The sequence below is a fragment of the Mobula birostris genome, chromosome 5 (assembly GCF_030028105.1).
Source record: "Mobula birostris isolate sMobBir1 chromosome 5, sMobBir1.hap1, whole genome shotgun sequence".
NCBI classification, from domain to species: Eukaryota; Metazoa; Chordata; class Chondrichthyes; order Myliobatiformes; family Myliobatidae; genus Mobula; species Mobula birostris.
In genome coordinates, this window is record NC_092374.1 from 99,814,015 (window position 1) to 99,841,522 (window position 27,508).

Below are 27,508 nucleotides of genomic sequence, written 5' to 3' on the forward strand. Positions count from 1 at the left end.
GTTCCTCAGTCTATTCTGGTTTTTAGTGTCCTGAACCTTTTGCTGGATGGCAGTGGGTCAAACAGGGAGTGGCCGGGGTGTGTGGTATCTCTGGTTATGCTGATCGCTGTCCTCCTGAGTCTGCTGGAATAGATGGTGTCCAGTCGTGGGAGCTGCATCCTGACAATCCGCTGAGCCGCCTTCACCACGTGATGCAGGTCTTGTCGCTCAGCGGCTGTGCAGCTGGCATACCACACGGTGGCACTGTTGGTCAGGATGGTTTCAATTGTGCTTCCTTAGAAGTTAAGCTGCAGCTTTTGTGGGGGTTTGACCTGTTTCAGCTTTCTGAGCCCTTTATCTTAGAAAGAATGTGCTGGCATTGGAGAACGTCTAGAAGAGGTTCATAAGAATTATCCTGGTAATGGAAGGGTTAACATATGAGGAGCGTTTGATGGCTCTGGGCCTGTATTCTCTGAAGTTTGGAAGAATGAGGGAGACCTCATTGAAACCTATCAAATATTGAAAGGCCTAGAGAAAGTGCAAATGGAGAGAATATTTACAGACTAGGATCAAAGGGCACAGCCTCAGAATAGAAGGACTTCCTTTGAGAACAGAGATGAGGAGGAATTCCCTTAGCCAGGGTGTGGTGAACCTATGGAATTCATTGCCACAGATGGCTGTGGAGGCCGAGTCATTGGGTGTATTTAAAGCGGAGTGGATAGTTCTTGATTAGTAAGGGTGTTAGAGGTTATAGGGAGAAAGCAGGAGAATGTGGATGAGAGGGAAAATAAACCAGCAATGATGAAGCAACTCAATGGGCCGAATGGCTGCATTCTGTTCCTATGTCTTATGGTCTTATGGTTTCTTTAAGCAGACTGATTTGATCATAAGCCAAAAGGGAATATGATAATTATTATAGCTCAGGACGAGGACATTGTACCTCTCCTTGCCTGTATCAGCTTTGTGAAAGAATCCTCTAACTGGTGCAATCACTGGAAATATTTCACCTTCAAGTATTTAATTGACTCTTTGGCACAAAATCAGTTCCATTTATAGAGCATATCCAGTGGAGTAAACACATTCCCTTCAAAATCATTGACAATGTTTACCTGCAGAAAGAAGAAAATAATAGTGTTGGTGACTGGGAACATGGTTGTGAGAGAGGCTCTAAGGAGCATCTTAAAACACGAAAGACCGAGTGGTTTGGGAAGGGCTGGAGGAATGCAGGGCCCAAGATACACAGAGCTGCATGATTAAGTTCAGGGTGATGAAGAGACCAGAGCTCTCAGAAGGTTGTAACCCTAAATTCAAATCCAGTTCAGTTTATTGTCACATGCACTAGTACAGTGAGATACAGGTACAAATGAAAAACTTGCTTGCAGCAGCATCATAGGAATATAGGTTCAGAGAGGGAAAGAGAACGATGAAAATAATTTTAAAGATACATTACACCAGCAAAGTTAAATATCATGGTTAGACTAGCAGATGTTTCCAGTTGTAGCTTTAAAACCACGCAGTGAAAACTTAAAAAAAAAGAAGCAATTTTGTCTCAAGTTTTGATGAAACTATGAGGGGAGGTTTAGGAGGTTTTGTTCATTGGGGTTTAGCAGAATGAGAGTTGATCTTATAGAGACAGACGTCATTCTGAAAGGGATTGAGAGGAAAGGTACAGCACAGAAACAGGCCCACTGTATATGTGCTTATCACCAGTTTAAACCAACCCCATCTGCCTGCACATGGTCCATACAGTCCATTCCCTGTCTGTCTAAACGTATCTTAAACATTGCTCTCATTTCTGCTTCCAACACCTCCCCTGGCAAAGTGTTCCAGGCACCTGTACTCACTGTGAAAAGAACTTTGCCTCATAACTCTCCTTTAACCTTTTCCCCTGTCACCTTAAACCTATGCAGCACAGTAGTGTAACGCTTTACAACACCAGTGATCAGGGCACAATTCCCATCCTGTCTGTAAGGAGTTTGTACATTAGAAACATAGAAAACTTACAGCACAACACAGGCTCTTCGGCCCACAAAGCTGTCCCTACCTTAGGCTTTACCCATAGCCCTCTATTTTTCTAAACTCCATGTAGCCATCCAGGAGTCTCTTAAAAGACCCTATCATTTCCGCCTCCACCACCGTCACCGGCAGCCCATTCCACGCACTCACCATCCTCTGCATAAAAAACTTACCCCTGACATCTCCTCTGTACCTACTTCCAAGCACCTTAAAACTATGCCCTCTCTTGCTAGCCATTTCAACCCTGGGGAAAAGCCTCTGACTATCCACACGATCAATTCCTCTCATTATCTTGTCACCTCTATCAAGTCACCTCACATTCTCTCCATGATTGTGTGGCTTTCCTCTGGGTGTTCTTTACAAACAGCAATGCAAATTGAACCCAGATTAATGGCACTGTAATAGTGTTACACTAACCACTATGCTTCCTTAATCACTCCGTGGAATTGTTATGGGACAAGTTCACATTCTTAGTGTAGGAATTATCACAGTCAACGTACTGTTGTTTCGGAGGAATTTTGTAGCAGCAAATTCCCTGTCTCTCTTTAAAAGAAATGAATGGTTCCTCAGTGATATTCTCTGTCAACCTTGGGGCAAGACCTAGGAACAAAAACACAACAATTTTATGAGGATAGGTTAAAACAGCTAGGGCTTTTCTCCTTGGAGTGAAGACAGATGAGAGGTGACATGAGAGAGATGTACAAGGTGTAAGAGACATAGATTGAGTGGACAGCCAGAGACTTTTTTACAGAAGTGGCTAATATCAGGGGACATAATTTTAAGATGGATGAAATTACAGAAGGTATGCCAGAGGCAACACACACAAAATGCTGGAGGAACTCAGCAGACTAGGCAACATCTATTGAAAAGAGTACAGTTGACGTTTCAGGCCGAAACCCTTTGGCAGGGCTGGAGAAAAAAAGTTGAGAAGTAGATTTAAAAGCTGGGGGGAGGGAAGAGAGAAGCACGAGGTGATAGGTGAAACCTGAAGGGGAAGGGATGAAGTAAAGAGTTGATTGGTAAAGGAGATACAGGGCTTGAGAAGCGGTGAGTCTAATAGAAGAGTACAGAAGGCCATGGAAAAAGAAAAGGGGGGAGTAGCACCATGGGAGGTGATGGGCAGGCAAGGAGAAAAGGTGAGAGAGGGTAAGGGGGATGGGGAATGGTGAAGGAGTTACCGGAAGTTCGAGAAATTGATGTTCATGCCATCAGGTTGGAGGCTACACAGATTGACTATAAGGTGTTGTTCCTGCAACCTAAGTATGGCCTCATTATGACAGTGGAGGTGGCCTTGGATAGACATATCAGAATAAGAATGGGAATTGGAATTGAAATGGGTGGCCACTGGGAGATCCCACTTTTTCTGGCAGATGGAGTGTAGGTGCTCAGCGAAACAGTTTCCTGATCTGCGTCGGGTCTCCCAGGTGCTCAGCAAAGCGGTCTCCCAGTCTACAGTCCTTCCAGGTGAGGCAACATCTAACCCAACAGGCTCACAGGTGAAGTGATGCCTCACCTGGAAGGACTGTTTGGGGCCATGAATAGTAGTGAGGGAGAAAGTATTGGGGCAAGTGTAGGATTAGTTCTGCCTGTTACCCGACATAGATTGCAAGACCGTTTCGCTGAGCACCTACGCCTCCCAGCAGTGAGGATAGGAATGGAATGAGGTAGTGGATAAATGCATGGCTGAAGAATTGGAACTGGGGGGAGGGGGCAGGGATTCAGATTTCTGGATTATCGGGATCTCTTCTGGGGCAGGTGTGACCTGTACAAAAGGGACGGGTTGCACCTGAATCCAGGGGGGAACAATATATTGTGGCATGTTTGTGAGAGCTGTTGGGAGTGTTTTAAACCAATATGGCAGGGGAATGGGAACCAGTATGATAGAGCTGAGAATGAGCCAGCAGGTTTACAAGTAGGTGATGGGTGTAACATGAATGTAAGGAAGGACAAGCCAATGATTGAGTACAAATGCAAACAGAGCAAAGAGTGAAATTGTACCACTGAGGCAAAATTCATAGGGGCAAAGAATGCAGGACTGAAGGTGCTGTATTTAAATGTGTGTAGCATTCAGGATAAGGTGGATGAACTTGTGGCGCAATTAGAGATTGGTCAGTGTGACATTGTAGGAATCACTGAGTTGTGGCTGAAAGTAGGTCATAGTTGAATTTAACATCAAAGGATATACCTTGCATTGAAAGGACAGACAGGAAGGCATAGGCGGTGGTGTGGCTCCATTGGTAAAAGAAGGAATTCCATCTTTAGAAAGAGTTGACGCAGGGCCAGAGAATGTTGAATCTTTGTGGGTGCAGTTAAGAAACTGCAAGGGTAAAAACAACCATAATGGGAATCATATAAAGGCCTCCATATCATAGCCAAGATGTAGGGTTGAGATTGCAAAGGGAGCTGGAAAAGGAATGTAATAAGGGTAATGTCACAATTGTAGTGAGTGACTTCAATATGCAAGGAGATTGGAAAAATCATGTTGGTGTCAGATTGTAAGAGGGAATTTGTTGAATGCCCATGAGATGGCTTTTTAGAGCAGCTTGTCCTCAAGCCTACTTGGAGAAAGGCTATGTTAGGTGAAATAACCCAGATTTTATTAGGGAGCTTAATGTAAAGTAACCCTTAGGAGGCAGTGATGATAATATGATTGAATTCATACTTGAGAGGGAGCAGCATAACTCACAAGTATCAGTATCGCAATGGAATAAAGGGAATTGCAGAGGCATGAGAGAGGAGCTTGCCCAGGTAGATTGGAGGAGGATACTTGCGAGGATGTTGGTAAAACAGAGGTGGCAGTAGTTTCTGAGAATAGTTCACAAGGCTCAGAATAGATATGTCCTACAGAAGAAGTAGTTCTCAAATGGCAGGAGTAGGCATTCGAGGCTGACAAGGGAAGTTAAGGACTGCATAAAAGCCAAGGAAAGGGCATATAAGGTAGCAAAAATGAATAGAAGTTGAATGATTGGGAAACTTTTAAAATTCGACAAAAGGCAACTAAAAAACTATAAGGGAAAAGATTAAATATGAGGGCAAACTAGCCAATAATATAAAGCAGAATACTAAAAATTTTCAGTTATATAAAGAATAAAAGGGAGGAGAGAATTGATATTGGACCACTGGAAAATGCTGCTGGTGAGGTAGTAATAGGGAACAAAGAAATGGCGGATGAACTTAATATGTACTTTGCTTCAGTCTTTACTGTGGAAGACACTAGCTGTATGCCAGAGGTCCGTGAGTGTTGGGGAGCAGAAGTGAATGGCATTGCAATTACAAAGGATAAAGTGCCAGGAAAACTGAAAGGTCTTAAGGTGGATAAGTCACCTGGACCAGATGGACTACATCCCAGAGTCCTGAGAGAGGTTGCTGAAGGGATAATGGATACATTGGTCATGATCTTTCAAGAATCACTTGATTCTGGCATGATCCCGGAGGACTAGAAAATTGCAAATGTCTCTCCACTCTTTAAGAAGGGAGGAAGACAAAAGAGAGGAAATTATAAGCCAGCTAACCTAACCTCAGTGGTTGGGAAAGTGTTGGAAGTCCATTATTAAGGATGAGGTTTCGGGGTACTTGGAGGCTGATGATAAAATAAGTCATAGTCTGCATCGTTTCTGTGAAGGGAAGTCTTGCCTGACAGAACTGTTGGAGTTCTTCGAAGAAGTAACAAGCAGGGTGGACAAAGGAGAGGCAGTGGATATCATTTACTTGGATTTTCAGAAGACATTTGATAGGGTGCCTCACAAGAGGCTGCTTAACAAAATAAAATCCTATGATGTTACAGGAAAGATATTGGCATGGATAGGGGAATGGCTGTTAGGCAGGAGGAAGTGAGTGGGAATAATGGGGGCCTTTTCTGGTTGGGTGCCAGTGACCAGTGGTGTTCCTCTGGGGTCAGTATTGAAACCGCTACTTCAAATTTTTTTTTTCAATGATTTAGATAGTGGAATTGAGTGCTTTCTGACAAAGTTTGCGAATGATAGGAAGACAGGTGGAGGGGTAAGTAGTGCTGAGGAAGCTATATGATTGCAGCAGGACTTACATAAGTTGGAAGAATGGGTAAAAAAGTGGCAGCTGGAATGCAGTGTTGGGAAATGTATGATACAGTAATGCATTTTGGTAAAAGGAACAATAGTGCAGACTATTATCTAAATGGAAAGAAAATTCAAACATTCAAAAAATTCAAATTCAAAATGCAAAGGGACTTAGGAGTCCTCGTGCAAGACTCCCAGACGGTTAATTGACAGGTTGAGTTTGTGGTAAAAAAAAAAAAGGACAAATGTAATGTTGGCATTTATTTTGAGGGGAATAGAATATAAAAACAAAGAGATAATGCTGAGCCTTTATAAGACACTTGTCAGGCTGCACTTAGAGTATTGTCAACAGCACTGGGCCCCGTATCTCAGAAAGGATATATTATCATTGGAGAGAGTCCAGAGGAGGTTTACGAAGATGATTCCAGGAATTAAATGGTTAACATATAAGGAGCATTTGGCAGCTTTGGGCCTGTACTCACTGGAATTTAGAAGAATGTGTGGGGGATCTCATTGCAACCTACCAAATATTGAAAGGACTAGATAAGGTGGATGTGGAGATAATGTTTCATCTGGTGGGGGTATCCAGAACTAGAGGGGCAAATTGTGGGACAACCTTTGAGAACAGAAGTAAGGAGAAATTTTTTTTAGCTAAAGAGTGGTGAATCTGTGGAATGCTCTGCCATAGACTGTGGTGGAGGCCAAGTCTGTGGGTATATTTAAAGTGGAAGTTGATAGATTCCTGACTGGTTGGGGCATCAAGGGATATTGTGAGAGGGCAGGTGTATGGGCTTAAATGAGATTCAGGATCAGCCATGATGGAATGGTGGACCAGACTTGATGGGCTGAATCGCATAATTCTGCTCCTGCCTTATGGATGCAAACGATGCATTTTACTGTATGTTTTGATGCTTCGATTTACATGTGACAAATAAAGCTAATCTTTTTATATGCCTCTAGTGTTTGAGAGAAAGTCTCTAACTATCTAAAGTTGCTGGAGAACAGGTTGAAGACACTAGAAACTGGGGTAACTGTCTTGAACAAAGGTTAGCTTAGTTAGGACAGGGATGCAGAAGAATTTCTGTTTATTCCCCTCCTTGACTTGCTGAGTTCCTGTAGCATTTTGTGTGTGTTGCTCTAGATTTCTAACATCAGCACGATTCTTCGTGGACCTGGTTACAACACTGCAGCCAATGTTTTTATGCAGGAAGATGGAAATAGAAACCAAGTGATCTACTATGCCCTTAAGGAGGGTTGTGAGTAGAACATAGATCAGTACAGCACAGTACAGGCTTCTTGGCTCAAAAAGTTGTGCCGACCTTTTAACCTGCACTTTGTTCAATCTAACCCTATCCTCCCACATAGCCCTCCAATTTTCTATCTTCCATTTGTCTAAGAAGAAGCAGTGAATTTATCCACTTCTACCAACACCCCAGCAGCAAGTTCCACACACACACCAGAGAAAACTTGTCTCTGACATCCCCTGTATACTTTCCTCCAATTGCCCTTAAATTATGCCCTCTCTTCAACTGCCCCTCCAGAGAAACGCACCTGCTCAACAAGCAGCAAGTGTGCTCAGGACTCAGCCTGAGATCTCTGCACAGCACAAAGGTGCAAGGACCTGGGTGGGGAAATGCAGAGGCAGCGGATCAATCAGTACCTTCCAGACTGGGGTCAGGGGACACCCTGCTGCTATGGATAGTGTGCTTAAGTACAATGTATAGAGTTATGAATGGCTGATCGTGATAGCTGACCGTCAGATTGATCAAACACAGTGGTCTTATCAATAGTTGTAGCCCTATCCACTGGAGGCAAATGTTTGAACAAAACTTTTGATTTACTCACAGATGAGAAACCAGATGAGAAATGGATTGTGTTTGACGGGCCAGTGGACACGCTCTGGATTGAGAGCATGAACTCAGTCATGGACGACAACAAAGTGTTGACATTGATCAATGGGGAGCGGATATCGATGCCCGATCAGGTAGGCTCCATCACCAACCTCTTTTGAAGGAAGTGGAGTGCTTGGATCCTTGTCTCTGGACATCCAGAGGGTGGTGTGTCTGGAGTTCAATTCTGCCTTTCCACTCCCATGAGTAGGAAAATCAGATCTCATTCTGACATATTGAAGATCTGTTCACCAAATTCAGTGGTGAAACGTATTTGAGTAGTTGTGATTCAGTATGTGCATGAACGATAGACAGAGCCCACTGGATCATGCAGTGCCCTGGTGCAGAGATACTGGGGGGAGGGAGTAAACAGAGCAACATGCCCTCAAGGTGGCATTGTTTTATTATAATCGTTCATTATGTGCCGTGTACTATGTGGTAGGCAATCATGGTCTTTCCATGACCATGCTTGTACTTGGCAAATTTTTCTACAGAGGTTGTTTGCCATTGCCTTCTCGGCAGCGGCTTTTCAAGACAGTTGACCCCAGCCATTATCAATACTCTTCAGTAATTGTCTGCCTGGTGCCAGTGGTCGCATAACCAGGACTTGTAATATGCACTGGCTGCCAAAATTACCATTCACCACCTGCTCCATGGCTTAATATGACTCTGATTGGCTGCTAAGCAGGTGCTACACCTTGCCCAAGGGTGACCTGTAGGCTAGCAGAAGGAAGGAGTGTCTCACATCTCCTTTGGTAGAGACATATCTCTACCCCGCCACCCCACTGTGTCAGTATCATATCCTGTCTTACATAACTATACACTTCATACTTTATGTCAGTATTCAGACCATGCCACTCAGGGACTTCTGTTAATAACTATTTTGTGACTGTTTGTGCTGGATCATAACTTTGTGTGTGATGTGCTGTGAATGACTATATGTACTGTGATTTGTACCTTGGTCCCAGAGGAATGATATTTTGTTTAGCTTTATTTATGTGTATAGTTGAATGACAATAAATGAACTTGAATAGCTGAACCTAAGACCTACTGATCTGTGAACCATTTTTCAACCGTACCAGAGGTAATTTGGAACACCCTGGTTCTTTGACAGTGTGCTTTCTCTCTTACTGCCAGGTTTCTTTGCTGTTTGAGGTGGAGAATCTGGCGGTGGCCTCTCCTGCCACAGTTTCACGCTGTGGGATGGTTTACACTGATTACACTGACCTAGGATGGAAACCATTTGTTGAGTCGTGGTTGAACAAACGGCCCAAGGTACTTGTTAAGATGCTTGGTTGGTAGAAGCCCAAGGTCTACCTGGCTGATCTATTGAATCTTTCACAGACTTGCTCAAGAGCTTTCCTTATTGTGGGTGCGTGTATCTATGGACAAGTGTAAGGTTGGGCTTGTCTCTCCACTGGGAACCCTTCCCATCCTCAGCCATGACCTTCCCCTATTCTTCTGAGTTCACACTCATGAACCTGGAATCAATTAAATGCCATTTCAAGTTTGTTGTTTTCAGAAGTGTTGCTGTTGGACTGTAAGATGATGGACTAAAGCACAAACCCAACTTGTTCACTGTGGGAACTCCATCCCACAATGTCGTACATTTGTTGCTAATTGCCTGTGAAGCTGGTCAATCACAGGCAGCCCCTCCCCTTCAAAGCAGTGACTCCCTTGCCCTTGCTGTCAGTGTGCCCACATCTCAAGGATTTAATTTGGAGATCCAGCATGACCTTCCAGCTAAACAAACTCATGCCATTTAATTACCCCTATGTGACTAATTAACCTGCTAACCTATACGTCTTTGAACTATGGGAGAAAACTGAAGTACCTGGAGGAAATCCACGCAGTCATAAGGAGAACATACAAACTCCTGAGAAATGGCAGATGGAGTTTACCTCAGATAAATTCGAGATGTTGCACCTCAGTAAGCCAAATACAAGAAGACAATACACTGTTAAGGGCAAAATCAGTGTTGCTGAGCAGAGAGATCTTGGGATCCAAGTTCATAGCTCCTTGAAAGTGGCTACACAGGTTAAGTGGTTAAGAAGGCTTATGGAATGCTTGCTTTTATTAGATGAGGCATTGACTTCAAAGGTCAGGAGGTTATGTTGCAACTTTATAAAACTCTGGTTCGGGCCCATCTGGAGTCTTGTGTGCAGTTCTTGTCGACCTAATATAGGAAGGATAATGAGGCTTTGGAGAGGCAGTAGAGAGGTGTGGTAAACCATACATATGTTATAACTGGGTTAACTGTCTGGACACACCCTTTTGCTGACTGCCCCTGTGGCTCCTCCCACAGAATCCTGAATAAAGGTGTTTTGCCTTGCCCCTCTCCCTCAGTCCGGGGGCAGACATTCAGCATGGAGGTCATATTGTACAGCGAATAAAAGCCTTTCAGTATTTACCCTACTTCAGTCTTTTGGAGTTATTGAAGGTGCTTCAAGAGGTTGCCTGGTTAAAAGGGCATGTGCTATCATGAGATCTGGATAAACTTGGGTTGATTGTTCTGGAGTGTGAGAAGCTGGAGGAGATCTGATAGAGGTTTACAAGATTATGAGAGGTATAGATAGAGTGGACAGAGAGTATCTGTTTCCCAGGGTTGAAGTAGATACCAGAGAGCATGCTTTGAAGGTGGGGGGGGGCAGGTTCAAGGGGAATGTGAGGGGTAAGCTTTTTACTCAGAAGTCTGAAATGCGCTGCCAGGTGTGGTGGTAGAGGCATTTAAGAGATGTTTGGTTGGGCACATGGATGTGAGGAAGATGGAGGGATATGGACCTGGTGTAGGTAGGAGGGATTAGTGTTTGTGTGTGTTTTGATTTGTAGCTGGTTTGTCACACCATTGTGGGCCAGAGGAACTGTTCCTGTTCTATGTTCCTTACAGCTGAGTAGCAGGAATTGAACCTGGATTATTGGCACTATAATAGCATTATACTAACAAGTACGCTTCTTTAATCACTCACCGGAAATACAGTGGGTGAAGTTCACACTCATAATATGGAAATTGTCACAGTCAATGTACAGTTGTTTTGGCGGAGTTTTGTAACACAAAACCACGTGTCTCTTTTAAAAGAAATAAATGATTTCTCAGTGATATTTTTAGCCAACCTTGGGGCAAGATCTAGGAACGCAAGGTCTTATCAGGGTAGATCGAGAAAATTGTGGCTATTCTCTCTGGAGTGAAGGATGATGACAGGTGATTTGCTAGAGATGTACAGATGATAAGAGGCATGAACTGAGTGGGCAGCTGGAGCCTTTTTCCCAGGGCAGAAATGGCTAATATGAGGGGACATGATTTTAAGATGATTGGAGGAAAGTATAGGGAAAGGTAAGTTTTATTTACACAGAGTGGTGGTGTGTGGAACACCCTGTCAGGAGTGGTGGTGGTGGCTGATACACTAGGGACATCTAAGAGACTCTTAGGTAGGCACATGGATGTTAGAAAAATGGGGGCTGTGCAAGAGGGAATAGTTAGATTGATCTCAGAGTAGATTAAAAGGTTGGCACAATATTGTAGGCTGAAGGGCCAGTACTGTGCGATAGTGATCAATGTTCTTAGGAGTCCTTTGGGCATGTCTGTTCAAGAAAATTGGAGCAGCATGTGGGGAGGGGGAATGAAACTTTTGTTTTATTCTCTTTGCTTCACTTTGCATGAAACCCCCTTCCACTTGTTACATCTCTGGCCTACTGTGTAAGCAATGGCCCTCCTAATGTCAGGAAGGATTGATGTGATTGACACTCCTCCATTTGATAATGTTTCACTTAAGTGGTACTGGGAGAAAATCAGATATGATGTTTTATTCAGTCAATGAATTTATAGAGTACTGGAGGAAGCTGTGTGATCTGTTGTGTCTGTGCTGTTGCACCATCAGTCCAATTTCTCTGTTATATGCACATGGCTCTGAAAATTACTTTCACTGAGGTGTCTCCAGTTCCCTTTCATTTCCATCAGCCACACAGGTGGAAATTCCAGATTGCCACCTCCCTGCATTCGACAATTGTATTCTTTGCATCTGCTCAGCATCTCCTGCCCATCATTGTGAATCTGCGTTCTTGGACCCCTGAGCCATTCATGGGATTAGCCCTCTCTGTCCCTTTTAAACACATAGAAAGTGAGTTAGAGGTACCGTTTTAACAATATCCAAATATTAGAATACCTAAACTGAGAAATTACAAATTTTTGCCAAAGGCCACACAGAAGCGTAGATCTGTTCAGCACAGTACTGGGCCTTTGGCCTACAATGTCATGCTGACCTTTTAACTATTTTAATATCAATCTAGTCCTTTCCTCCCATTTAGGCCTCCATTTTTCTATTATCCATGTGCCTAAGAGTCTCATAAATGCCCCTAATGTTTCTGCCTCTACCACCAACCCTGGCAAGGTGCTCCATGCGCCCACCAGTTTGTGTAAAAAAAAAACCTACCTCTGACATTCCCATCCCCCCTATACTTTCCTCTAAACACCTCAAAATTATGCCCTGTTGTTTTAGCCATTTCCACCCTCGGAAACAATTCTTTGGCTATCTACTCTATCAATACCTCTTATCGTCTTACATACCTCTATCAAGTCATCTCTCATCCTCCTTCACTCCAAACAGAAAAATCCCAGCTCACTCAACCTATCTTCATAAGACATGCTCTCTAATCCAAGCAGCACCCTGGTAAATCTGCTTTGTGCCCTCTCTAAAGCTTCCACATCCTTCCTGTAATGAGGCAACCAGAACTGAACACTATGCTCCAAGCGTGGTCTAACCAGGGTTTTATAGAGTTGCAACATGTCCTCGCAGCTGCTGAGCCCAGTCGCCCAACATACCACACACCTGTCGACTTGTGTGATAATTTTGAGGGATCTATGGACATGGACCCCAGGATTCCTCTGTTCCTCACCGTTAAGAATGAAAGTCAACGCACTGTATGCCTCTGTATACATTTGGTAAAGTCTCTTTCCAACTATACACAAGAACAAGATAATGAACCACCTACTCCAGCCTCGGCCTGAGGCACACAGTGGAGAACAGGCCTTTCTTCACTCTCCGGTCCATCTGCCTTTGTTGCCCACTAATGAATCATGTTATCCCTGTGATCCACAGGAGGAGCAGGAGCAGCTTCAGGAAATGTTTCAGAAAAGCATGGAAAAAACACTGTGTTTCAAGGCAGAAAATTGTAAGGAACTGATCCCTATTGCTGAACATTCTGGAGTGGTATCTCTGTGCAAGCTCTACGAGACCATGGCTACAGTGGAAAATGGGGTAATTCAGTAACCCAAGGACAATACATGGCAACAGTTGTAGTGATACGTGTTAACGTTATGATTATAATGAGTTTTATTTATCACATCTACATTGAAACATGCATCATTTGACAAACACAATCTGAGGGTTAGTGGAATGCTCCTCTTGCGGGATATGGGAAGGCAGAGAGGCCTCCAGTGTCCCTGACAACTACACCTGCAAGAGGTGGTCAGGTCTCTGGCTCTGAGTCAGATGAAAGGAGGCAGAAGAGCTGAGCTGTAGTGATTGGTTAGGGGAATAGACTGTGGGTTCTGTGGAGGAGAACAAAATTCCTGAATGATGTGTTGCCTCCTGGATTCCAGGGTCAGGGACATCTTGGATTGAGTCAGCAGCATTTTTAAGTGGGAAGATCACCAGCCAGAGGTTGTGGTCCATGTAATACCAATGAATAGCTTATGAAGCTTGATGAGCTCCTGCAAAGAGGGTTCAGATAGTTAAGTGCCAAGTTAAAGGGCATAATCTCCTGGGTTGTGATCTCAGGATTGCTACTGATTCCACATGCTAGTGAGGCCAGAAATAGGAAGCTCATACAGTTTAACAAGTGGCTAAGTGGGTGGTTCAGGAGGGAGCGCTTCAGATTTTTGGATCATTGGTGGGACGTGTACAGATGGGACAGTTTCTACCTGGAAGGGGACTAGTATCCTTGCGAAAAGTTTTGCTAGTGCTGCATGAGGGTGGGGGCGTGGATTAAAGTAGAGTTGCAGGGTATGGGAACCAGAGTGTTAGAGCAGATAGTGAAGTGGTTAAGGGGAAAGATGTTGGTAGGCCTATGAACAAAACCAGGAATCGAAAGGTTGAGCTTGGTGGACTAATGTTCTGAGTTGTTTATATTTGAATGTAATGAGTATTGTGGGAAAGGCAGATAAACTTTGGGCATGGATCAGTACTGTAGTCATTAGTGAGATTTGGTTGCTGGTGGGTCAGGACTGGCAGCTCAATATTCCAGGGTGATAGAGTGGGAGGGACTAAAGGGGGAAGGGTGGCACTGGAGAGCTCATCTACTGAGGCTTTACGGGTAGAGGAATATAAAAGGTATGACCTCATTAATGGGGCTATATTACAACCACCCAATAGTCAGTGGGATTTAGTGAAGCAGATTTGTAGAGAGACAGCAGACTATTGCAAGAAACATAAGTCTGTGATAAGAGGTGATTTTAACTTTCCACATTTTGACTAGGACTCCTATAAAGGGCTGGATGGAATAGGTTGTCAAGTGTGTTCAGGAAAGTTTCCTTTATCAGTGTATATGGGTCCCAGCTACAGAGTGCAATAATGGGTCTTCTGTTAGGGAATGAGACAGGGCAGGTGACAGAAGTTTGTGTAGGGAAACAGTTTGCATCTATTGATCATAATGCCATTACTTTCAGGATAATTATGAAGAAGGATAGGTCTGGTCCTTGGGCTAATATTCTAAATTGGAGGAAGACCAGTATTGATGGTATCAGAAAGGATCTGGCAATTGTGGATTGGGACAGGCTGTTTTCTGGCAAAGGTGTACTTGATAAGTGGGAGGCCTTCAGAAGTGAAATTTTGGGAGACAACAGGTTTAGCAAACCTTGGTTTTCAAAAGTTATTGAGGCCGTAGATATTAATAAGAAAAATGTGCATAGCAGGTATAGGCAGGAAGGAGCAAATGAGGTACTTGAGGAGGTACTTGCAAGAAAACACTTCAGAAGGAAATCAAGAGGGCTAAAAGAAGTCATGAGTTAGCTCTAGTGGATAAGTTGAAGGAGAATCCCAAGATATTAAGAGCAAAAGGATAGCAAGGGACAAAATTGGTCCTCTGGAATTTCAATATGTGGAGCTGAAAGAGTTGGAGGAGATTGCAAATGGATTTTTTTGTATCTGTATTTACTTGAGAGATGGATGCATAATGATGCAAAGCAGCAGTGAGTTTATGGACTCTATACAGGTTACAAAGGAGGAGGTTTTTGCTGTCTTGAGACAAATTAGGCTGGATAATCCCCAGGGCCTGATAAGATGTTCCCTCTGACCCTGTGGGACCAGCAGAAATTGCATGAGCCCTAGCAGAGATATTTAAAACATCCTTAGCCAAGGGGGAGGTGTTAGAGGATTGAGGTAGCCAATGCTGTTCCATTGTTTATGAGAGGCTCTAAGAATAATTAATGAAATTATAGGCTGGTGAACCTGACATTAATAATGGGAAAGTTATTGAAAGGCATTATAAGGGATTGGATATAAAAGTATTTGGATAGACAGTTTCTGATTAGGGACAGTCAACATGCCTTTGTGCGTAGTAAGTCACGTATAACCAACGATACAGAGTTTCTCGAGGAAGTTACCAAGAAAGTTGGTGAAGGCAATTTCATGTACATGGACTTTAGCAAGGCCTCTGACCATGGGAGGTTGGTCAAGTGGCTTCAGTCACTCGGCTTTCAGGGTGAGGTAATTAATTGGATTAGGCATTGGCTTTGTGTGAGAAACCAGAGAGTGGTTGTAGAGGGTTGCCTCTCTTACTGGAGGCCTGTGACTAGTGAAGTGCCTTGGGGATTGGTGCTGGGTCCATTGCTGGTTGTCATATATGTCAATAGTTTGGATGATAATGTGGTAAACTGGATCAGCAAATTTGTGGATGACACCAAGATTGGGGGTATAGTGGACAGCGAGGAAGACTATCAAAGCCTGCAGTGGGATCTGGTAAAATGGACTAAAAGTAGCAAATAGAATTTAATGCAGACAAGCATGAGGTGTTGCATTTTGGGAGGACCATCCAGGGTAGGATTTGCATGGTAAGCAGTAAGACATGGTGGAGTATGGTAGAGCAGAGGGATCTGGAAATACAGATCCATAATTCCTTGAAAGTGGCGTCACAGATAGATAAGGTCATAAAGAAAGCTTTTGACTCAATGGCCTTCATAAATCAGTGTACTGAGTACAGGAGATGGGATGTTATGTTGATGCTGTGTAAGATGTTGGAGAGGCCTAATTTGCAGAATTATCTGTACATTTAGTCACCTACCTTTAGGACAGAGGTCAATCAGTTTGAAAGAATGCAGAGAAAATTTCCAAGGATATTGATAGGACTTGAGGACCTGGAGTATAGGGAAAGGTTGCATAGGTTAGAACTTTATTCCCTAGAGCATAGGAGAATGAGGGGAGATTTGATAGGGGTTTAGATAGGATAAATGCAAGCAGGGTTTCTCCACTGAGGTGTGAGATTAGAACTAGAGATCATAGTTTAAGGGTGAAAAGTGAAATCTTTGAGAGGAACCTGAGGGGGGACTTCTGCACTTGGAATGTGGTGCAAGAATGGAATTGGCTACCAGTGGAAGTTGTGGATGCGGGTTCAATTGCAACATTTAATAGAAGTTTGGGTAAGTACATGGATGGGAAGTGTATGGAGGGCTATGGTCCAAGTGCGGGTCAATGGAACTAGACAGAGTAAGAAAAGCACAGATTGAAAGGGCCAGTTTCTCTGCTGTGGTGCTCTGTAATTCTAAGAAAGTAGCATACCCCAGGGAACCTCACCAGAGAGTTACCAGACATGAAGATATTTGGACAAAAGTTTGCTGAGACCTCTTATTAATGGAGAGTTTTGTGGAAGAAAATGGCCAAAAGGTTACAGGGGGCGATTGCATAGCTCTGGACAAGGCAGCTGAAATCTGAGCTGCTGAAGATGGGACATTTAATTCAAAGATGTATGAGGCGCCACAGTTGGAGGGACATGAAGAACTCTGAGAGTTATATGGCAGGAGGGTGGAGAAGAAGGGGGTGGGGGCTAGCCCATCAAGGCAATTGGAAACCAGGATGTGAACTTCAGAATAGAGGCAGAATAAGGTGTGATGGATGGACAGGGAACAACAGGGCAGAAACAGGCACTGTGACACATCCATTCAACACTGAACTGTTATTTTGCTTATTTGTGAAGTGGGAGGGACAGGAAGTTGAAAGAACAGCCAGAAAAGCTTTGAAGTAATCAGGTTTGGAGGCCACAGGAGCATGCAGTTGGAGGACCAATGAAGAGTTGGTATTATGAAGTTCACATTACAGTCCAGAGAAGGTTCACTGGAATGATCCTAGCAATTAAATGGTTAAATTATGAGGAGTGTTTGATGGCTACGGGCCTATATTCACTGGAGTTTAAAAGAATGTGGGGAGTCTGATTGAAACCCACTGAATATTGAGAAGCCTGGATGGAATGGACATGAAGTGGATGTTTCCTATGGTGGGGGAGTCTAGGACCAGAGGGCACAGCTTCAGAATAGAGGAACATCCAGTAAGAACAGAAATAATGAGAAATTTCTTGAGCCAGAGGGTAATGAATCTGTGGAAATAATTGCACAGACAGTTGTCTATTTAAAGCGGAGGTTGATAGGTTCATAATTTGTAAGGGTATGAAAGGCTATAGGGAGAAGGTAGGAGAATGGGGTTGAGAAGGAATATAGACAGTCATGATCAAGTGGCAGATCAGACGCAATGGCCCAAATGGCCTAATTCTGACCCAATGTTTAATGGTCTTATGGGTCCAGTTAGAAGAGATAAGTGTCTGGAAACTCAATTGTGGTTGCAAAGGACAGAGAGGCAATGTACAATCTGTCTCAGATCAGCAGTGAAGCTGGTCTTTAGGTACAGCAGTTCTGTGGTTCTCAATATTTCCTAAAATTTAAAATATGAAGGAAAAAGATGGATATTCCTCCTGCAACACTCACAAACTGCTGAAGGAACTCAGCAGGTCAGAAGCATCTATAGAGGGAATAAATAATCAACATTTTGGGCTGAGAGCCTTCATCAGGACTGGAAAGAAAGCCTGAATAAGAATGTGCGGGGAGGGGAAGGAGTACAAGCTTTCAGGTGATGGGGAAGGTGGGTTGGTTGGGGAGAGGGGATAAAGTAAAAAGCTGGGAGGTGATAGGTGGAAAAGGCCGAGAGAAAGGGAGTGGGATGGGGGAAGAAATTACCGGAAGTTAGAGAAATTGATGTTTGTGCCATCAGGTTGGAGACTACCCAGATGGAATATGAGGAGTTGCTCCTTCAACCTGAGTGTCGCCTCATTGTAGCAGAAGAGGAGGCCAGGGATGGACATGGTTGAATGGGAATGTGAAGTCAAATTGAAAAGTTGGTCAATGAGAAATCCTGCCTTTTGCAGTGGTCAGAGTGAAGGAGCTCAACAAAGTGGTACGACAGTCCACATCAGGCTTCACTGATGTAGAGGTGGCCATTTTGGATACAGCTGGTGAAATGTTGCCTCACCTGGAAGGACTGTTTGGGTCCCCAGACAGTGGAGACGGAGGAGGTGTTGGGGCAATGGTGCTTTGTGTCCCGGCAGAGGCAGATCTCAGTTTGCATGGTGTCTTTTTTAGGTGAACCCCGCAGATCCTGATAACTACATGCACATGATTTCCATGGTCTTTCTGTTCAGTTTGATCTGGTCCGTGTGCGCATCCGTGGATGAAGAGGGGAGGAAAAAGATGGACAACTTCTTGCGGGAGATGGACGGCAGCTTCCCCAGCAAGGTGAGATGCTCCCTGGGATGTGTCTCATTAAACTCCAGGGATGCTCTTTTGTTCCAGTGATCCTTTACGTATACAAAGAGTGAGGGAATGAAACAAAGGAAGGCAGCCCGGGAAGATGTTGGAGAATTTCAGAGGCTAGGGCTATGCAGCATCAGATGCTTATGAATTGGGGCGGCATGGTAATGTAGTGGTTAGTATAATGGTATTACAGCACCAGAAATGGGTTCAATTTCTGTTGCTATCTGTGAGAAGTTTGTACATTCTCCCCATGACTCTGTGGGTTTCTTCCGGATGCTCCATTTTCCTTCCACAGTCCAAAGACGTATGGGTTAGTAATTTAATTGTTTACATAGGTGTAATTGGATGGCGTGGATTTGTTGGGTCCACCTGTTGCTGTACAGCCTGTTACTGTGCTGTATCTTGAAATAAAATTTAAAAGGATGTGAGCCATTGGACAAGTTCATGAAGTGCAGAAAATTGTTAGAAAAAGAACAGGTGCAGTGCAGCTAATGGAGAGCTGGTCCAGAGCGAGCTCAGACACAATGAGCTGAATCTCTCCTTTGACAGCACTAATTGCTTAATCAGTCCTAAGGCTGAGGCGCTGTTGTCCCACCTCAGGTGTCTACAGACCACCATTGATCAGTATTAAGAGTCAAAGAAACTGGAAGAGATGCAGTCAAGATAGCTAAAGTATATGAGAATCTGTGCACTAAGACATTAATCTGTTCACCAATTTCCAGCAACTACAGTGATCTTTATCTCATAGTTCCATTTTTTCTCTCTCAGTTGTTTATTCATTTCCATTAACATCTCTTCAAGCTTTTTTAAGCCTTTCCTGCACTCTTGACAGAAACAGAATTGGGCTTATTATCACTGATATATGTCTTGATATTTGTTGCTTTGTGATAGCAGTATCGTGCAAATTTTTAAAAAAATTACCAAAACCTACCACAGAAATATGAAAAATCAGTAAGTAGTGCAAAAAAAGAGCGAAATAGTGAGGTAGCACTATTTTTAGTCAGAGGGTGGTGAATCTATGGAATTTGTTGCCACAGGCAGCAGTGGAGGCCAAGTCATTGGGTGTATTTAAGGCAGAGATTGATAGGTATCTGAGTAGCCAGGGCATCAAAGGTTATGGTGAGAAGGCGGGGGAGTGGGACTAAATGGAAGAATGGATCAGCTCATGATAAAATGGCGGAGTAGACTCGATGAGCCGAATGGCCGATTTCTGCTCCTTTGTCTTATGGTCTTATGGTAGCGTTCATGGACTGTTCAGAAATCCGATGGCGGAAGGAAAGAAGCTGTTCCTGAATCATAGTGTGTGGCTTCCCTGATGGTAGTTATGAGAAGAGGGCATGTCCTGGGTGGTGAGAGTCCTTACTGATGGGTGGCCCCAAAAACATGTTCTCCATCATGCCCATGATGGAGCTGGGTGAGTTTACAACCCTCTGCAGCTTTTTCCGATCATTTGCATTGGTACCTCGATACTAGGTGGTGATGTAACCAGTCAGAATGCCCTCCATAGTATATCTGTAGAAACTTGGTGACATACCAGAAGTTGCCGCATCAGCACAGAAATCCCACAGAGTTACTGAAGTGGAGGGGTCACGGAGACCGAGGGGGTTATGGAGATGGGAAAATTACACAGACAGGAACGTTGTGCCTGTGGAGTAACATTTCTACATTCTGTTATTGTTTTACCCTGGGGTGGTTTGCCAATGCTATTGAGGAGGGTTTAAACTAGAATTGCAGGGAGGTGAGAACCAAAGTGAGGAGGCAAGAGGATGGGGAGGTTGGAGCACAAGTATAGACAGCTTGTAGGGAGTTTGTGAGGAAGGATGGACAGATGTTAAAGCAAAGATACACTCGGCCTGATGGTTTGAGATGTGTCTATTTTAATGTAAGAAGTATAATAAACAAGATGGATGAACTTGGAGCGTGGATTGGTACATAGAACAGTGACGTTGTGGCCATTGTGAAGACTTGGATATCTCAAGAGCAGGAATGGCTGCTGAGATATTTCAAAAAGAACAGTTGGGGGCATGGCATTGCTAATTATGGATAGTGTCACAGCTGCAGAAAAGGTAGAAGTCATGGAGGTCTACTGAGTCAGTGTAGGTGGAAGACAGAAACAGGAAAGGGGCAATAACTTTACTGGGTGTTTTTATAGACCCCACCCAATAGTAACAGGGATATCGAGGAGCAGATAGAGAGGCAGATTATGGAACTGTACAATAATAGTAGGGTTGTTGTGAAAGGAGATTTTAACTTTCCTGATGTTGATTGGCATCTCCTTGGCACAACGGGTTTAGATGGGATGGATGTTGTTAGGTATGTTTAGGAAGATTTCCTGGCGCAATATGTAGATAAACCAACTAGAGGAGAGACTGTACTTGATCTGGTATTGGGTAATGAACCTGGTCAGGTGTCAGATCTCTTGGTGGACAGCATTTTAGAGGTAGTGACCACAACTATATCTCCTTCACCATAGTGCTGGAGAGGAATAGGAGCAGACAATTTGGGAAAACATTTAATCGGGGTAGGGGGAAATATGATGCTATTAGGCAGGAACCTGGGAGCATAAATTGGGAGCAGATGTTCCCAGGGAAGTGCACGGCAGAAATGTGGCTCTCTGCATAGGTATGTTCCATTGAGGCAGGGAAAGGTTGGTAGGGTTAAAGAACCATGGTATACAAAATATGTAGAAAATCTAGTTAAGAAGAAAATAAAAACTTATGAAAAGTTCAAGAAAGTAGCTACTGTTAGAGCTCTAGAAAATTACAAGGTTATTAGGAAGGAGCTTAAGAATGGAATTAGGAGAGCCAGAAGGGGCCTTGAGAATGCCTTGGTGAGCAGGATTAAGGAAAACCCCAAGGCATTCTACAAGAATATGAAGAGCAAGAAGATGAACTGTGTGAGAATAGGACCAGTCAGGTGTGATAGTGGAAACATGTGCATGGAGCCGGAGGAGGTAGCGGAGGTACTTAATCATTATTTTGCTTCAGTATTCACCAGTGAAAAAGACCTTGGCAATTGTGGGGATGACTTACAGTGCACTGAAAGAAAGAGGATGTGCCGGAGCTTTTGAAAAGCATTAAGTTAGATAACTCAGCAGGACTGAATGAGATATACCCCAGGCTACTGTGGAAAGTGAGGGAGGATTTTGCTGAGCCTCTTGCGATGATCTTTGCATCATCAATAGGGATGGGAAAGGTAGCAGAGGATTGGAGGGTTGCAAATGTTGTTTCGTTGTTCAAGAAAGGGAGTAGAGATAACCCAGGAAATTATAGACCAGTTCAGTGGTGGGCAAATTGTTTGAGAAGATCCTGAGAGGCAGGATTTATGAGTATTTGGAGAGACGTAATCTGATTAGGGATAGTCAGCATGGCTTTGTCAAGGGCAGGCCGATCCTTACAAGCCTGATTGAATTCTTTGAGGATGTAACAAAACATATTGATGAAGGTAGAGCAGTGGATGCAGTAAGTAAGGCATTTGACAAGTTTCCCCATGCAAGGCTCCTTCAGAAAGTAAGGAGGCATGGGATCCAAGGAGACTTTGCTTTGTGGATCCAGAATTGGCTTCCCCACAGAAGGCAAAATGTGGTTGTAGATGGTTTATATCTGCATGGAGGTTGGTGACCAGTGGTGTTCTGCGACCCCTCCTCTTTGTGATTTTTATATATGACCTGGATAAAGAAGTAGAAGGGTGGGTTAGTAAGTTTGCTGATGACACAAAGGTTGGGGGTGATGTGGATAGTCTGGAGGGTTGTCAGAGGTTATAGTGGGACATTGATGGGATGCAGAACTGGGCTGAGAAGTGGCAGATGGGCTTCAACCCAGATAGGTGTGAAGTGGTTCATTTTGGTAAGTCCAATTTGATGATAGAATATAACGTAAATGTTAAGACTCTTGGCAGTGGGGAGGATGTAAGAGACCTTGAGGTCTGTGTTGTTAGGACAGTCAAAACCGCTGCGCAGATTGTTGTTAAGAAGGCGTATGGTTGATGAATGTCAATGCACTATGAGATTGAGTTCAAGAACTGTGAGGTAATGTTACAGATATATAAGACCTTAGATAGACCCCACTTGGAGTATTGTGTTCAGTTATGGTCAATAGACTACAGGAAGGATATGGATACTATAGAGAGAGTGCAGGGGAGATTTACAAGGATGTTCCCTGGATTGGAGGGCGTACCTTATGAGAATAGGTTGAGTGTACTTGGCCTTTTCTCCTTGGAGAGACGGAGGATGAGAGGTGACCTGATAGTGTATAAGATGATGAGGGGCATTGATCGTGTGGATAGTCAGTGGCTATTTCTCAGGGCTGAAATGGCTGACACAAGGGGACATAGTTTTAAGGTGCTTGGAAATACGTACCGAGGGGATGTCAGGGGTAAGTTTTTCACACAGAGAGTGGTGGGTGTGTGAAATGCACTGCCAGCAGAGGTGGTAGAAGTGGATACAATAGTGTCTTTTAAGCCTCTTAGGTGCATGGAGCTTAGAAAAATAGAGGCCTATGCACTAGGGAAATTCTAGGCAGTTTCTAGAGTAGGTTACATGGTCGGCACAACAATGTGGGCCGAAGGGCCTGTAATGTGCTGTAGATTTCTATGTCTTATGTTCTATTCTATGTCAATGCACTGATGTGCTGAATTGATATGGATGAATAGTGTACAAGATAAACTTTTCACTGTATCTCAGTACGTGTAACAATAATAAAGTAATTTACTAATTTCCTACGTATTTCCTACATGCTGGACTCGAGGTTGAGTGTCACTGAAAGCTGAAGATCATATGCTATTGTATATCATCTTATTTGTGTTGTTAAGTATTGGAATTGGTTTATTATTATCACATTACCATGATACAGTGAAAAGCTTGTCATGCATACTGTTCATACAGATTAGATTATTACACAGAGCACTGAGGTAGAACAAGGTAAATCAAGAGTTGTGCATATTAAAATGTAACAGCTACGGGGAAAGTGAAGTGCTGGTAAATAAGGTGCAAGGTCATAACAAGGTAGATTGTTAGGTCAAGAGAGCATCTTATCATATAACAGGTCGAGTCAAGATGATAAGTGTGCTGTGATCCAGTAAAATCATTACTGTTATACATCTCCCTCTAACTGCCCCATTTTCTCTTGCACAGGAAACTGTCTACGAGTATTATGTTGATCCAAAAACCAAAGTCTGGACCTCATTTGAGGAAAAGTTGATGAAATCTTGGCGTTATCCCTCCAAGTAAGGACACTGCTTGAGTACATAGTTTGAGAATAACTTTCTTCACCATTGCTTGTCTTGTGCCTCTAGTCAGTGATAGCAGTTTGCTAGTCTCTGTGTAAACCACTGACAAGCCAGTTCCAAGTTCAAGGATCAACTGTATTCACCGTACACACTTACACATTTTAGGAATTTGCTGTGGTGTATTGGTTAGGCACAACATGCAACAAAAACAACATCACTCAACAATTATAAAGAATAAATAATTATTAATAAACAAACTTGGAGGTTAAAGTACAGATATGGAACACAATGTGCATAAATACATAAATACCAGAGTGTATTCATGTAAACAGCATTATAAAAAGTGGTTTGAAGTGTTAACAATGCAGTAATATGGGTGGGGGGGGGGTGACTAGAATGATTGATCAGATTAACTGTCTGTGGGAAGAAATTTTTAAGATGACATAAAGTTTGTGTTTTAATAGCCCCATGGTGCTTTCCAGATTGGAGTTTTTGGAAAAGGCAGTTTCCAGGGTGGGTAGTGTCTACAATGATTCTTCCTGTCTACTTCTTTGTCCTGGACTTACTCAAGTTCTGTAATGACCTTTGCAATACAGTATACAAAACTGCAGCAAACCGTCACATTCTGCTGACCTGACGGTCTGCTGTAGTGTTTGTAGATTGTAAAGAATGCTGCACCAAACCAGACATAACAGCTGATGTGAGGAAGCTGTCTATGGTGGCAGTGTAGAATTGGACCAGTACGTTCTGGGCAAGGTGAAAGATAGAAGGGGCTTATTGAACAGTGAGGCACAGTTTCCTTTCTGTGTAGAGAGGCTTTGTGGTGAACGGTGGTGGAGAAGTGATGTTTTTAATTGACCTTCTGTAAAATGCCTGAGCTGAAAGAATCCCACAGCCTGGACTATTTATGTTAAGGAAAGCTTCAGAATATCCCAGAGCTCCTTATAGTCAATGAAGGCTGTGGACCTTTTATCATCATTCTAAAATAGAGAAATACTCACTCAGAGTATTAAAATACATAGTGGTAAGCATGATGCTATTACAGCTTGGGGCTCTCCAGAGTTTGGAGTTAAATTCCACCCCATTCAATAAGGAGTCTTTGTTTGTCACCTGTGGAATGTGTATGTTTTCTCTGGGTCCTCGGTTTCCCCCCACAGTCCAAAAATGCATTGGGTAGGTTAATTGAGCATTGTAAATTGTCCCGAGATTAGGTTAGGGTTAACCAGGTTTGTGGGGTTGCTGGGGCTGCATGGCTCAAAGGGCCGAGAGGGCCCACTCCCTGCTCTATCACTAAATAAAAATAAAATAGCCACCAGATAGTCTGGAATATTGGCTGAAAATGGAGTTAATGTAAATTAATCCCATAATCCTCTTTACAAAGGTTCTTCTAACCTTCTAATCCTCCAACCCAAGGGAGTTAAGAGATCCTTCCTTTATGTTGTTTTTGAGAAACAGCATTCCCAGCAGCACAATAGTGCAGCGTTCCTCAGTGCTACCCACCCAGTGGTGTAGAGATGTCTCCGCACTGCTGTCGGACAGCGTTACCTCATCAACAGTGTGGCACTCCTCTGACTGCAATGCTTTGGTCTGGGCTTCCATAAGACATAGGAACGGAATAAGGCCATACGGCCCATCAAGACTGGTCCACCATTCTATTGTGGCTGGTTTATTATCTCTCTCAGCCCCACTCTCTTGCCTTCTCCCGCTAACTTTTGTCACCCTGACTAATTAAGAACTTATCAGCTTCCACTTTAAAATAGCCAATGACTTGGCCTCCACAGCCATCTGTGGCAATAAATTCCACAGATTCACCACCCTCTGGCTGGAGAAATTACTCCTGATCTCTGTTCTAAATAGCCATTCCTTCTGAAGCTGTACCATCTAGTTCCAGACTCCCCCACCATAAGAAACATCCTCTCCACATTCACTCTATGTAGGCCTTTCAATGTTCAATAGGTTTCATAAAGATCCCTCTCATTCTTCTAAACCCTAGTGAATACAGGCCCAGAGCCACCAGATGCTCCTCATATGTTAACCCTTTCATTCCCAAAAGCATTCTCGTGAACCTCCTCTGGACCCTCTCCAATGCCAGAACATGCCTAATAAAGCCTCAGCATTACACCCTTGTGCTTATATTTTAGTGCTGTTGAAATGACCCCTGAAGGACACCACTAGCCACTGGCAGCCAACCAGAAAAGGTTCCCTTTATTTCCACTTCTTGTCTCCTGCCAATCTTCTATCAATGCTAGTAGCTTACTTGTAATACCATGGGCTCTTGTTAAGCAATGTCATGTGTGGCACCTTGTCAAAGGCCTTCTGAATCCAAGTAAACACGATCCACTGATTCTCTTTTTGTCTGCCATTTCCTTGTCCTCCATTACTACTTCTCCAGCATAATTTTCCAGCAGTCTGATATCCACTGTATCTTCTCCTTTTCCTCTTTATACAATGCCTTGAAAAGTATTCTGTCCCCACACTTTTTTCACATTTTATTGACTCATTTTCTAAATTTAAAATATTTTTGGAGTAGGATTCTTTGAGCTAATCTAAAGATTATTGTGCATCATGTAAAAATCAAAAGAAAGATTCCAAAAACTGTCAACAATTTACTAAAAATTAAAAACCAGAATTGTGAAGCTGACAAAGTATTCATCCCCTATAGTTTTCCTCAGGTGCAATACCTTTCCAACTCACCCAGTTTGTTCATGTAGAGAACTGGAGGATCACTTGAATAAGTACCCCGTCTCTGTAAGGCCCAACAGACCAAACCAAGATAAAGACAAAAGGACATTCAAAGCAGGTCAGGGAAATGATAATAGAGAAGTGCAAATCTGGGGAAGGGTACAAGAACATCTCAAAGGCACTGAACATACTCAGTACAGTCCATTATGAAAAAGTGGAAAAAATTTTGAAACCACAGCCACTCTGCCAAGGTCAGGCCGACTCTCTAAACTTGATCACTGGAGAAGAATTGTACTTGTAAGAGAGCTACTCCGAGAGCTGCAGAAGTCAGTGGCTGCAACTGGAGAAGAAGTTCAAGGCTCCATAATCTCTAAGAACTTGCTCAGAAAGAGTATTAATGAAAGAGTGGCAAGGAAGAAGCACTGGCTAAAAAATAGCATATCCTCGCCCGTAGAGATTTCGCAAAGCGTCACTGAAAAGATACTGTAAAAATGTGGAAGAAGGTTTTGTGGTCAGATGAGACTAAAATGGAATATTTTAGCTTCAACATTAAGCAGTACATGTGGTGTAAATCTAATAATGTGCATCAGCCAGATAATAGCATTCTTACTGTAAAGTACGGTGGAGGTAGCATCGTGCCATGGGGATGCTTTTCAGCAGCAGGGACTGGAAATCTGGTCAGGATTGATGGGAAAATGAATGCTGCTAAATACAGAAAAATCCTTAATTAAAAATCTGCTGGCCTCTGTTAGATAGCTTAAACTGGGGAGCAAGTTTGTCAGGACAACGGCCCAAAGTACATTACCAGAACCACCATGGAGTGGCTTCAAATGAAGAAAATTGACGTCCTTGAATTGTCCACTCAGTCGTAACCTTAACCCGATCGATCATCTCTG

The 27,508-nt window shown here is 43.3% G+C and overlaps 1 protein-coding gene across 1 annotated transcript in view; it reads left to right on the forward strand.

Moving 5' to 3' along the window:
• The window catches only part of dnah2 (dynein, axonemal, heavy chain 2), a 609,335-nt gene that overhangs the window by 354,096 nt on the left and 227,731 nt on the right, over positions 1 to 27,508 (forward strand). The window contains exons 44-48 of the mRNA XM_072258532.1: positions 7,877 to 8,013; positions 9,056 to 9,193; positions 13,012 to 13,170; positions 18,534 to 18,686; positions 23,836 to 23,927. Of these exons, the coding sequence (XP_072114633.1) occupies positions 7,877 to 8,013; positions 9,056 to 9,193; positions 13,012 to 13,170; positions 18,534 to 18,686; positions 23,836 to 23,927 (679 nt within the window). The remainder of the gene's footprint in view (positions 1 to 7,876; positions 8,014 to 9,055; positions 9,194 to 13,011; positions 13,171 to 18,533; positions 18,687 to 23,835; positions 23,928 to 27,508) is intronic.